The following is a 13,557-nucleotide window of genomic DNA, read 5'->3' as shown; positions in this document are numbered from 1 at the left end:
CATTGTTACTCCCGCGGGCTTATTCATTACCCTAACTGATAGGGTTGTTGCACGAGCTAGTACTTTTATTTTGATATATTTGGATGGTTACGGTGCAAATAGGTTGAATCGGACTTGACCATGAGCGACTCCAACCCAATGTAGTTTCTTGTTTAGGCTTAATATTAGATCTAGATCCAACCCAATAAAATTTTGCGTGCTTGCTTTAGCTGCATGGAGTATCAACTAGCGAGTACGATTGCCAGCAAGGAACTATCAAACTGCAACTAATAGCTGTGAGAGGTAACTTATTATTATGATACTAATTTTATGTTTCTTGTCTTCTTGTCTCTTTTTTCATAGTTTCCACCATACCTTTCTATCTAACTTTATAGCCTTCTCTTCATATGCCTCTAACTTTTTTGTCTTTTTTTTTTTGCCTCGCATCTTTTTCTTCTTTTTTTTTTTCTTTTCGGTCGAAACACTGATGAAACACTATTATTTTCTATATTATTTTTAATATAGAAAATAATATATCATGGTAGAAACACTGACGATCATGGGTTGGGCCTCGGACCTAAACTATATTTATTTTTAATCGGGCTTCAATCTGAATTTGTGTAAAATTAGATATTTTCTATATCCAAGTCTCGTCTATAATCAGTTTTACTAGTAATTATTTTTCTATTATTTATTATTGTTTTTCTATTTTTCTACATAATTTATCGAGAATACAATTAGAATGAGAAGAGGTTTCCAACTGGAAACTCAGTTCCCATAAATCACTACCAAATCACTGGAATGATACATCATCTATTTTCATTTTCTTATTTCTTATTTTTGAGAAAAAATTATTTGTATTGAATAATCTTTTCAATTATAAATTGTTAGTGCTAAAATTTTAAACTAGTCGGTAAATAATTTCCTGGAAGCGTTTTTATACATTTCCTCCAACCAAAAATGCGCCCAAGTGGGGGTAATTTAGTCACTAAAAGACAAAGCGACAAATAACATCATCATTGAAGCTGGGCGTTACGACAAAGATAACGGCGTTACGGGAAGCTTGTCCTCTCCTTCCGACCTCCTCCACCTTTGACTCGCCCTTTCTCCCCTTAAACTCCTCCCTCTGGAGTCGGATAAGCTATCTAACAGTAATCGAACCACACGTGCTTCCAGTCCCCGCGTTATAAGTATCCAACCCCAACCGCACATGGAAAACAATTATATAGCAAATAATATATAACTGGGAGAAAGAGGGAGGGGCCTCTCGGTTCCACGGATCGACCGAGATCGAGATGGAGGGGGAGTCGCCGTCGCCGCCGCCAGCGAGGAAGGACGGCAAGGAGCGGCCTTACCGGGGGGTCCGGATGCGGAAGTGGGGCAAGTGGGTCGCCGAGATCCGCGAGCCCAACAAGCGCTCCCGGATCTGGCTCGGCTCCTACTCCTCCCCCATCGCCGCCGCCAAGGCCTACGACACCGCCGTCTTCTACCTCCGCGGCCGCTCCGCCCGCCTCAACTTCCCCGACGACATCGCCGTCGACGCCCACGCCGACGCCGCCATGTCCGCCGCCCTCATCCGGAAGAAGGCCACCGAGGTCGGCGCCCGCGTCGACGCCCTCCACGCCACCGCGGCCGCCGCCGCCGCCTCCCCCACCGCCGGGGCCCGCTCTCCCGGCGCGGACCATCGCCGCCGGCCGGCCTATAAGAGGCCGGACCTCAATCAGAAGCCCAGCCCTGAGAGCTCCGACGACGACTGCGAACTCTTTGGCTAGTCCGTTCCGAACCTCCTCCAATCCAGGGCTCCGACGATGGTGATGAGTTTATATAAATATAGCGTTTTATTTCTTTTTGTTTGTTCAGAACGTTAGATTAGACTTTTGTCTATCTTTAGGTTTTTCTAGATGGGGGTTTGAAGACCAAGGGTTGGATAGAGGAGAAGCTCAGCAAAAGGGAAGCGCAGAACCATGGATTGGGGGTCCGTCGTTGGGGTGTTGATGATGGGATGGGAAGATGAGGGAAATTCTATGTGTATGTGTAAATTAAAGAGGATATCAACAAGAACAAATCAAAGAAGGTAATGATCATAATCTTCTTCTTTCCATCTGGTACCTTCAGGCTGAAGGGATGATTTAAAAAAACAAAAAAAAAGTACTTTTTGATCATTCCAATGCTCCTTTTTTTTTTGCGTGTGTGTTTTGTAACTTCTTAGCTGTTCCATACTCTTTGCGAGTAAGACAGTATATACAAGGAGATTAGACTCGAGATCTCTTTGAATTGGATAACAAGATTCTCTTGTATAGGTACATGCTGAATCCCTTTAAAACCAAAATTAAGGCAAACCATTAAGTTTGATTCATAACATATGTGACAACTCGAAATTTTCTTGTGTTTCGATAATTCTTATCTGGTTCATGGTGTAAAGGTATTAGAACCTATTGCACTAGCTTGGATTAGCATGTTCCATGCGTTTCGAGATAAAGACATAGATTAAGAACCAAGGCGGTCGATTACCTTGGTATATATGCGGGTAGAAACATGCTTATTTTTATGTGGGGAGTTTATTTATAATGGGGTTCGGACTTTACCAAGTGATGGTGGTGTTATGTCGTGCCTAAACACTTACAAAATTTTGATTGCAGCAGTGACATTTGTAGTCCTTCTTCTTCCAAGTCAGTTGTAGCTCAACTATACACTGCACTCGGTTTTCTCTTTCAGTTAAGAAGTTTGGTGCCGTAGCAGGTACCACTCCTAGTTCGTAGCATATACTTTGTTGAGATGTACATGTCAATCCAAAAATTGCGTGTAAGGATGTAAAAGTTTTCAATGTCAGCTTTGACATTTGCCGTCACAAATTCTTATGCCAATTTGAGTCTCAACCAAATATGGTTATCAAACACCTTTTTAATGCAAGAAGAAGTTAAATTATGTAGGTCGGTGCATGAGATGTGCAGGGAAATCTGCATATCTGAGATTCTTTCAGGGAGCCTTCTAAGCACTCACCAGAAAAGAAATTGAGACTTCTGAGAGTATGATATTAACCAAATCAATTTACCTAATTTGGCATTGACCAATCACTTCAAAATGCAATGCCTGTGTGACTATAAGGATTATTGATTGATTTCTCCCAAACAAGCAATGAGGTGCATCGAGGGACACGACCAAAATAGTAATAGGCAATGCTTCGGCAATTTTGGTATGAGTATAGCTAGTTATGTGGCAACCTCAGCTCATGACATTGGCAAATAAGGGCTCCACTAGAGAGAGAGAGAGAGAGAGAGAGAGAGAGAGAGAGAGAGAGAGAGAGATCCACCATTAATATAATTAAGTTTCAATACTTGGTATTCACCAACTGAGGCTTGAATCCCGATTATTTGGTTGCTAAACAAAGAGGTATGACCATTCGAACAAGCCCCAATTCGTAGTCAGGATCTAAATTATAGTCCTAGGCAAAGTCTGAAGTTGAATACGAGTCTCCAACCAAAGATGAACACAACTCTAGGCAGGGCCGGCCCAACCCTTAGGCAACTGAGGCGGTCGCCTAAGGCCCCGGACCAAAGAAGGCCCACCGCAGGAAATGCCTCAAAGACAAAATGGAAAAAAAAGGCCCCCTGTGAATTCGTCTTAGGGCGGCCCACTGTAGGGAAGGCCTCAAAGACAAAACGGCCTTAGGCCCCCAAATACATTGGGCCGCTCCTGACTCTAGGTTTTCTTTTCCTTCTTATTTTGTAATCACATGCTACTTTTACTATGATCAAAAACCTTGAAAGAAGGTTCTGTCATTTTAAAAGACTGTGGTCACATCCTCTCCATCCATGTTTGGATTGAAGAGAGTTTGTTAATTTAGCATGATGACCGTTTTTGAATAAGCCCATTGCAGTACATGGATGGCAAACCATGGGAGCCTGGGTCAATCCTGGCCATGGCACCAATCATGGACGACAATGATTGGCTAACTTAAAAGAAATAATGGTACTTTATCTGAAAAACAAAGTGAAAAAGAAATATTTCCGGAAAAAAGATTGTATTGTATTAATGTTGAGGGGAGAGCAAAATTTGAGGAGCATTAAACTGGGAAAAAGAAACTAGCGTAAGAAGAAAGAAAGAAAACTGGACTAAATATCATGTCCCTAACAGTTTGGCCCAGCCTAAGCCTAGCCGACTTAAAAACCTAGCCCGACGTGACTTAGGGTAGCCCGGACCAATTCCAGCCTGTATGAATGTGACCCGTGGCCTCATGGACCAATTCCGATGTTAATATCCTACTGTTAGTGTACAAACCTCCGGATCCATCGGCTTATTTGTCTAAAAATATCTCCAACATCTCCCTTCCCCATTCAATGCCGTACCTTCCCTTTCCTACTAATAGCGCAACAAAAATCACATAGGGCAGGCACCAAAAAAAATAAAAAAAAAAAAATCTATTTTGCTATATTTTTTCTAATACCTCAAAAATTTGTTTTATTAAGTGAGTCGTCAGTTCTGTGATCGGAAAATATATAAGTAATATATATGAAGCAAATTAGTCATTTAGTAAGTCAATACGTATATCTAAATAAATCGATACACAATTTTTAAAATGTGGTATTCACCAGTATAAGTATACGATTAGATGATACACTACTTAGCAAATTAGCCGTCTAGCAATCCAATACATACAACTAAACAATTGATGCATAGTTTTTAAAATATTATATTCACCAGTACATACATACTACATGATTAGTGATACACACTCGTTGACTTTCTGATACATACTACGAACTTATTTTTTTTGTACACATAGTAGTAATTTAGTACATATCTCTAGGTAAATCAATACATAATTTTCAGAACATGCTTTTTACTAATGCACTACATGGCGAGATGATATACTCAAAGCAAATTAATTATCTCGTAAGCTAATATACACTTTTAGGTAGATCGATATATAGTTTTCAGGATATAGTGCTCATCCCAATACATAGTTTTCTAGCTTTGTCTAATATAAGAAACTGTATGCATATCATTTCTTAGATTCCATGAACTCTCAGGTACAAAGATTTTAGAAAAAAAGAGGGATTTAAAGAAGGAGAATGAAATTTGGGAGGAGAAGAAAAATCTTGGCTTGATAAGAAAGAAGATTGATGGAGAGACTCGATGAGGAAGAATAAGGATGCAGATGATTTCTCTTCGTGGACAATCTCCTTTGGTGCATTTATTTTTTTTTATTTTTTTAAAATTTTGGGATTGATGGATTCGGTTAATCGGAGTTCTATTTCTATTGGAGTTTTAGCCTTTTCTCATAAAATAGGTATTAGAGAAAATATGGTAAAATAGAAATTTTATTTTAGATGATGTTGTATTAGGGGTGTACATGGGTCGGGTCGGGTCATGAGTGATTCCGACCCAATCCGGTTTCTTATTCAAGTCCTAATTTTGGATCCAGATCCAACCCAATAAAAGATCGGGTTGGGTCGAGTCGGATCCACCGCTACAATTTTTGACCCAATGAGTCATTTGGGTCGGATCCATATATAACCCGGACCCAATCCAAAAAATTCGAGTCCGTTTCGAGTTCGGGTTTGGTCGGGTGCGGTTCGGGTCAACCTGTCCATGGCTTCAGAACTTGTTTGCATTCCTGCGGACTACGGCCTGCAGGCCTAAATAATTTATAGATTTGGGTCGGGTCGGATCGGATCGGTCGTAAGATTGAAAATTCAAAATTACCCAAATTTCAAATGGGTCGGATCAGGTCTAAATTCAGTAAACCTAGGTCCGATCCAGAAAATGGAATGAGTCTAATTTTAGAATCTGACTAGCTCTATGGGTCCTCCAAAAAATAATGGACTAGATTTAAATAAGTTAGATTAAATCGAGTTAGACCACGGATCAATCCGACCTATTTGCAGTCGTATTATGCCCGCCCCATTTCATATTTGCTCCTAATAACAACTAGGTTGCAACTGGGTCGGGTCGGCTCCTGAGTGACCCCGATCCGACCCGGTTTCTTGTTCCGATCCTAATTTTAGACCCAGATCCGGCCCGATTGAAAATCAGGTAGGTCGGATTGGATCGGGTCTATGCCTATAAATTTTGACCCTACAGGTCATTTGGGTCGGGTCGGGTTCGGGTCTATATATTTTTATATTTAAAGATCTACTACATAATAGTAAATAACATCAAGCAAAAAAAAGGGTCAGATCGGATCCGGGTTTGCGTTGATATTGGGTGGACCCGACCCGACCTGAAAAATAGAATGGGTCCAATTTTAGAACCTAGCCCGGCCCTGCGGACCCTAAAATTTAGATCGAGTCGGATTTTATGCGGGTTGAGCCGGGTCGGATCGGGTCGGGTCACGAGTCAACCCGACCCATTTGCAACCGTAATAACAACGGCTGATGTCCATCCAATCCCCTTCCCTCTATCCTCTTTTGAGCTGACTCTCCTCCTCTCTTCCTTCGCTGAGTCGGAGATCAGGGAGCGTTATAAATAGAGGGGAAGCGGGCACAGAGAGGGGCCGGAAGAAGTACAGGAGGAGAAAAGTTCATAAAGAAAGAAAACAATGGTCTCACTCGTTCTCTCGAATGCCCTCCTCCCCCTCCTCCCCTCTTCCTCCTTGGGTTCGGCGCCCTGCATTCCCCTTCTCTGCCGAGGAATCCTTTCGACGCCTCGCCTCGCCATCTCACGGCGAACTCTCAGAGCGGGTCTCACGGTGGCGTCCGGCAGGCCCTCTGCCATGGCCAAGAACGGGGCCTTCATGACCGACTCCACGTCGGTGAGTCCGCTTTGTTCCCTTTGATCTTTCTTGGAGAGTTTAATTTTTCCGTGTTGATAAGTTTTCGTTTTCTTCTGCTGGAATATCGGTTCATGAACGTTGGAGTGATCACTTCCTTCTAATTAACCTTATCGGACCGCCTTTCTTGGAATTTTTCTCGAGTGCTTAACGTTGGAATATTGGTTCTTGGACGTTGGAGTGACTGTTTTTTCTTCTAATTTCGCGCAAAATTATCTTGAGTGCTTAACGTTGAAATATTGGTCTTGGACGTTGGAGCGACTGTTTTCTTCTTCTAATTTTGATTGCTCGGTGGACTTCCTTTCTTGATGACTAGCCTGAGTGCTTAACGTTGGAATATTGGTTCTTGGACGTTGGAGTGTTTGTTTTTTCTTCTAGTTTTGCTCGGTTGATTTCTTTCTTGATAACTATCTTGAGTGCTTAACGTTGGAATATTGGTTCTTGGACGTTGGAGTGATTGTTCGTGGACGTTATCTCGAATGCTTAACAGGACTATATGTACTCAATATTTGGTGTTCGGGATGAGGGAGTTTTGCGTTCTTTATTATAATCTTATTGTTTTGATGATAGCACTAGACGAGTATGCAACTAGGCAATCACTTTTGTCGATATGTTAATTAACATAGTTTGTTGTATGGTGGTGAGCCTTAGTCCATCCCAGCTTTATGCAGTCAGCTTTTCTGCATCAAGCTATCATTAATATGGTATTGCTATTCTTTAATATTAGCTAGAAGACTAAGTTTAACCCAAACCCCCCTTTTTGAGCAAGAGAATGGGATAAATTCCAATCCTTAAGTTTATCCTTTTAAATTAACAGAATTCCTGGCTGAGGGAACTATGCAACTGTTAGATAATTCAGGGTCATGTAGGTTGGTAATCTCCATTTAGCTATGCGGTTTAAGAAGCTCAGTCATGATGAAAACAATATGGTAAGCAAAAACATACTGGTATATGGTCAGGGATGTTGAAATAATTGAGGTTCATAATGAACTGATACTTATGTGCAGTATCAGGAACATGTTATTACCCCTCTAAATCCTCATATGATGCACAAGGGATCTACTAAATTGAGCCTATGATAGTTGATCAGTGGAACACTAATTTTGAGAAATGCAGAAAGCATATATGTGCAAGAATTCAAGTAATTCCATGGGCCTACAAAATATGATGATGAAAATGCACACTTCCAATTGAGTTGAATACTTGATCTTACAGATCCCATTACAGGATTTAGAATCTTGCTGATTGGAGCACAAGGAGAAGGTCATCGTCAAGGAACGTATTGTTGTCCATGCCTAAATGCGGTGATGTGAAAGAAGGGTGTGGGTTGGATTTACCAAGGGGTAGAAGAACAGCTGCTTAAAGAAATTTGTGCCATCACAGGTGGATCATAGGACCAATATTTATCAAGTCTGTCTCCTAAGAAGACAAATAACCTAGCAACTTCATTTCAATGGATCATATTTATTTCCAACTTCTTTATGAACGTTGTGTATATATATGGGATTTAATAGGAATCATGGAATCATCTGTCGTTGGCAACTGAATAAAGACTGTAGCATCTGTTTGGTGATCTTTGTCTCTATGTGTCTAATTATGAATCTTTGTATAATAATTCTCAGATGGGAGTCTGGTGCAGAAAATTTGGTCAAGGGACTTTTTTGGGACCAATGTTTACTTATTTCCTTGTTGTTCAATGTGCTGAAATAAATGCAAGAAATGAAATGTAAGCGACAAATGGAAATTGTGCTCGAAGAAAATACAATGCGGAAAATGAGAAACGGCAATGTAGTATATGTAAAAGATTATTAAAATATGAAAAAAGAACAAATAAATCAAAGGAAAATCATAGAGAAGCTAGTCCTTTAGGAACCCCTTTTTATTGTTGATCACTCTTCTTGTCTCTTTCATAAAACAGAAAGTTAAATCTACCATAGTAGAGAGGTGTTTGTTTAATCAAGTCTTTCAAAAGAAGACAAATACCAGTACAACACACAACACTCAAAAAATAAAAAATAAAAAAATAACACAACTACTATAAATCTTCTGCCTCACTTTTTCAACAGCATGAAGGGACTTTGGTGAAGTTGTATATCAAGTAGGTAATTTTTTTCTTTGAAGAACCTTTCCCTTTCTTTTCTTCCTTATCCATTGAATTTCTTTATTGGCTTATCTCTGTATCAATAAATCATGGACTTGGGTTAAGTAGAATAACATTGGACCAGCTATAAATAACCATAAATAAAATTTGTGACATACCAAAAGTAAAGAATTTGTTTCCCCATGAGTTTCCGATGCGAATCTTATCTGTTTTCAGCATGTTCCTCTATAACTGTAGTCTTCTTGTCTGAGTGTGATGTGGTGGTGGACAAGAGACACTTGAATTTTCTTGGAAACTCGAATTATGTTTTTCACAAAACCTGCTCTTCATCCATTTCTTAATTCAGTTTCTCAAGAAACTCCTGTTGGATACGGAAACCTATTTCCCAGCATCTATGGATTCTACAAATTGGCTTTCATTTCTCATTTTAATCTGTACATGTTGATATAGTATTGTTAAGCTGTTACATGTGGTGTTGTTTCTTGGTTTGTTGGTTTGCAGCAAAGCAATGGTATTCATACAGTTGGAGATTTTATGACTAAAAGGGAAGACTTACATGTTGTAAAGCCTGCAACTTCGGTTGGTGAAGGTATTGAATGGTTTGTTGGTTTGTATCTTTGTACATTTAATTAGTTTCTTATGACATCCATTCATCATCATGTCAACAGCTTTGGAGATGCTAGTGGAGCATAGGATCACCGGCCTTCCTGTAATTGATGATGACTGGACATTGGTGTGTACTTTTTTCTTTTATTTCTTTTCACTAGTTTTATTTTCTTGGTTGCTTTAATATGACCTTCATGAAACTTTTCTGTGGTAAATGATTCTGTCTTTGTTCTTTTTCATCACTTAACAATTTTATTTTCTATATACTTTACAATCGACATGATTCTTATGGTTGAAAATTCTATTGTTCTACAGATTTAGGGCCCCTCGTCCTCCTCCCTCCCTCTCTTCCCCCCAACCTGCAGTAGTGGATGAACAGTATCATGAATATGCAAAACTAATTGATTATGTTAAGAATGTGATGATTCCATTTTCCATGCGATATCGTTAGAATATGCAGAAGTAAACTATTACTTTTATGTTAAGCATGAAGAGAGATAAGACAACCACAGGTCACTAATGGAGCTAGATCTTGATACATGCATAGCATGTGGAGATATGTTTTTCCCTTGAATGTCAATGGGAGGTTGGTTCACTGATTGTCTCTTTCTCCAAAGAAAGCCCGAAGAGAGGAAATTCAAGGAGACTGATAAAGATGGATGGCAGTTGCATGAATTTATTCTCCCCTTTTATTTACGATTCTCTTATTGATAAGGCATGGTTGTGGTTCTTATTTTATTTTTGATAATACTGATCCTCCTTTTTTTTGATTCTCAACCAATGCACTAATCTCAAAATAAAGTGATTCCAATTTTCCTCTCATTCTTGATCATGTGAGAAACTTGAGATCAAGGTCCGCTGGACAAGTATAGGGACCTGTATCGGTCGATAGCCAGTTCTCCTCCTCCTCCTCCTCCACCTCCTCCTCCTCCTCCTCCTCCTCCTTCTTCTTCTTCTTTTCCTCCTTCTTCTTCTTCTCATTCTTCTTTTTCTTCTTCTTCTTCTCCTTCTTCTTTTTCTTCTTCTCCTTCTCCTTCTCCTTCTCCTTCTTCTTCTTCTCCTTCTCCTTCTCCTTCTCCTTCTCCTTCTCCCTCTCCCTCTCCCTCTCCCTCTCCCTCCCCTCCTCCTCCTCCTCCTTCTCCTCCTCCTACTTCTTCTCCTTCTTCTTTTCCTTCTTCTTCTTCTCCTTCTCCTTCTTCTTCTTTTCCTCTTCTCCTTCTTCTCCTCCTCCTCCTCCTCCTTCTTCTACTTCTTCTACTTCTCCTCCTCCTCCTCCTTCTTCTCCTTCTGTTTCTTCTTCTCCTTCTTCTTCTTCTGTTTCTTCTCCTCCTTCTCCTCCTCCTCCTCCTCCTCCTTCTTCTTGTCCTCCTTCTCCTTCTCTTTCTTTTCCTTCTTGGTGCGGACACCAGTGCCAGGTCAGCCGGTCGCCACAGGATCCAGCCAGCTCAGCGGGTTCCAGCCGATTCAGCCAGCCTGATTTTATTTTAGATTGATTTATTTTATGTTGATTGGGTTTATTTGCATATTGTCATTTGGGTTTATTTGCATATTGTCATTTTAGGAGCTTTTTGGAATTATTTTATTTGTAGGGGTTATTTGTTAATTTGTGACCCTATATATATGGGTCCATCCTGATGTTTAGGTTTTAATGAATTAATGAATGAAAAATTGGTCTTCTTCTTCCTCCTCCTCTTCTCCTCTTCCCTTCTTCTTCCCCTCTTCCTCTCCTCTTTCTCTCTGTATTTCAATCCGTACTTCCGTCCTGCATCAGCTTTGGTATCAGAGCAGGGCTGACTTTGCCTCTGTTGCTGAAGTCGAAGGATCCGGTTTATGGACGGACCCCCGCCGATTCCTTTTCGGCCTTTTCCTCACCTGTATTTTGCTAGATCATTTGCACCGCAAACGCTGGAACGCACGGAAGGTCGTCGCATGGCACGCACCCCGAAGAAGAAGGGTCACTCCATTTCTTCCTTATTCTCTTCCCTATTCATCACCTCACCCGTTGTGAAGAAAAAAGAAGTGAAACCCTCCCGTCGGTCGGCTGCTACCCGGCGTCGATCCACAGAGCTCCTTCGCAAGACGCCGTCGCCGCCTTCATTTCCCTCCGCCGCTGCCTCCGACGCTCTCACCCTTTCTTGGCCGTCCTCCTCTGTCGGATCTCACGCAGAGAAGGAAGGCTCGGTCGCCGGAAACCCCCAAGGCAGCCCGGGAGGCAAATAAGCCGGCCTCCTATCACTGTGAAAGCATCATCCACCGCCACCGTTTCGCCGCGCCGCCGATTTACCTTTGATCGCCGCCGATTCGCCTTCGGTCGCCGCCGTGCTTTCCGGAGGTCTCGAAAGCATTTTGCTGCCACCGACCGTGGCCGGATCCAAGTGAAGGACGTCGCCGCCCCGATCACTGCTGCACCAGCACCCTCTTCCGCCGGCGCAACACCTCCCCGCAACCACCGCCGCAAAATCAGGCGAGATCCGGCGGAAGCGAGCGGACGGTTGAAGGTTGAAGATGATCTACAGTACGGGTAAGGTCTGTACCCGTTAGCCCGTTAACCCATTATCCATTAACCCGAGTCATTTCAAAAAAAAAAAAAAAAAAAATTGCGGGTCGGACTGTCCTAGTGGGTTGGGTCTGTTAACCCGATAACCCGACAACCCGACTTGAGTTAAAAAAAAAAAAAAAAAAAAAAACTGGTTGACGCACGTGACGCATAAGTCGCGCACGTGCGGGAGGTTTCCTCCTTCCTTTTTTATTTTCCCGATTTCCTGGTTTCGTTTTCTTCTTCTCTTCCGACCACCGTCCCCCGTCAACCCCACACTGTTTCCTCTCCGCCGTCAACACCTCCGCCCACCGCCACCGCTGCCGCCGTCAATTCTTCCGCGTCACCACATCTCCCGTCTCTTTCCTCTACCATAGTTGTGTCACTCCGCCGGCATTCATCGGCCCGGCCGAGTCCACCACCACCGTTTTCCGCCCTCCCACCACCGTCAACTTCGGCCTTCCACTGCTGTCAGCGCTCCCCGCTCGCTCCCCACCGCCGCTGCCACGCCTGCTGCTGCACCCCTGCGCTGCGCGCTGCCCCTGCAACTCTTTACTGCCGCTCGCCGCTACTAAGTTGCTGTCGCACCGCCGCGCCGCCGGGTTGCTCTCACCGCCGCGCCGCCGCGTTGCCGTCGCCGCCGTCGACTGCTGCACCACCACTGTCGGCTCTGACAGTCATCACCGCAGACCGCTCCAACCGTCCTGCATCAGCTCCTCCCTGCCAACAGTTGCTCCGACCACCACCACCGGACCCTGCAACGCCGTGACCTTCTTCCCAGCATCATCTCAGCTGGAACATCTTCGGCAAGCACAGGCCTCAATCAGCTCTGGCCCCCAAGTTGCTGATATCAAGTCCACCGAGTTGCTGTGCTCAGACCCGATTCGCGCTATTTGCATCTGATCGTCGCCCCAACCCAGGACAGGTTTCTTCCTTACTGCAAATTTTATTTGTTTGTCTAAATTTAGAATTAATTAACTCTTATGTGCTCTATTGATATTGCTTCCTAAAATTCAACACATCCACTCCAAACAACCCCAAAACCCTAGTAGTGGCCTGTCTTTGTTATTAATTGTAGGGCTACCTAATCTTTGGAAGTTCTTTGAGGCTCTGTGCAATCCTGCAACACACTGAAAACTAGTACTATTTGACTGCAACTACTTATCTAAATTTGTTACGTAATTCAAAGCCAATTTCAATTGCTTGAGTTAGCTTCCGATTATATTAAGTATCTACTTTGCAATTTTGAATTCATTTCATGCATTAGGTCTACTTAGGAACATTTATAGTTGGTCGGATCATACATTTTGACATTCATTTTATGCATCTACGTAGTGGTCGTGACGCATCTCATCCTGAGTCCCAATTAGGCATGGATTCCAAAATCGAAGCCCTATTAAAAGCTATCCAAAACACTAATGCCCAAGTCCAAAAAACTAATGCTCAAGTCCAAAATACCAATGCCCAAGTCCAAGCAAACAACTTTGATAATAGGCATGTTCCAGGTCACCATTATGCCTACCCTCGCCCTAGAGGACCAGGTCCCTTTCCTAATATGAATAG

At 42.4% G+C, this 13,557-nt stretch overlaps 2 protein-coding genes across 3 annotated transcripts in view; both read left to right on the top strand.

The window, feature by feature from the left end:
• The first annotated feature begins 1,117 nt into the window (after positions 1-1,117).
• LOC103711503 (ethylene-responsive transcription factor ERF011-like) lies at positions 1,118-2,078 on the top strand. Its single transcript, XM_017843888.5, has 2 exons — positions 1,118-1,790; positions 1,871-2,078. Exon 1 carries the CDS (start codon positions 1,275-1,277, stop codon positions 1,749-1,751), a length of 477 nt encoding a protein of 158 aa, XP_017699377.1. The 5' UTR covers positions 1,118-1,274; the 3' UTR covers positions 1,752-1,790; positions 1,871-2,078.
• Positions 2,079-6,377: 4,299 nt separating this feature from the next.
• Positions 6,378-13,557, top strand: part of LOC103711504 (CBS domain-containing protein CBSX1, chloroplastic-like) — a 39,701-nt gene continuing 32,521 nt past the window's right edge. The window contains exons 1-3 of one of the 2 annotated variants that reach the window (XM_017843890.5): positions 6,378-6,733; positions 9,354-9,441; positions 9,521-9,585. In XM_017843890.5, the coding sequence (XP_017699379.1) occupies positions 6,521-6,733; positions 9,354-9,441; positions 9,521-9,585 (366 nt within the window). In that variant the 5' untranslated portion in view covers positions 6,378-6,520. The remainder of the gene's footprint in view (positions 6,734-9,353; positions 9,442-9,520; positions 9,586-13,557) is intronic. The other variant, XM_008797670.6, reaches the window with a different exon arrangement.

Source organism: Phoenix dactylifera, chromosome 2 (assembly GCF_051530095.1).
Source record: "Phoenix dactylifera cultivar Ajwa chromosome 2, Ajwa_hap1_PhDact_Kaust_v1.1, whole genome shotgun sequence".
NCBI classification, from domain to species: Eukaryota; Viridiplantae; Streptophyta; class Magnoliopsida; order Arecales; family Arecaceae; genus Phoenix; species Phoenix dactylifera.
This window is presented reverse-complemented; position numbering and strand designations above follow the sequence as displayed.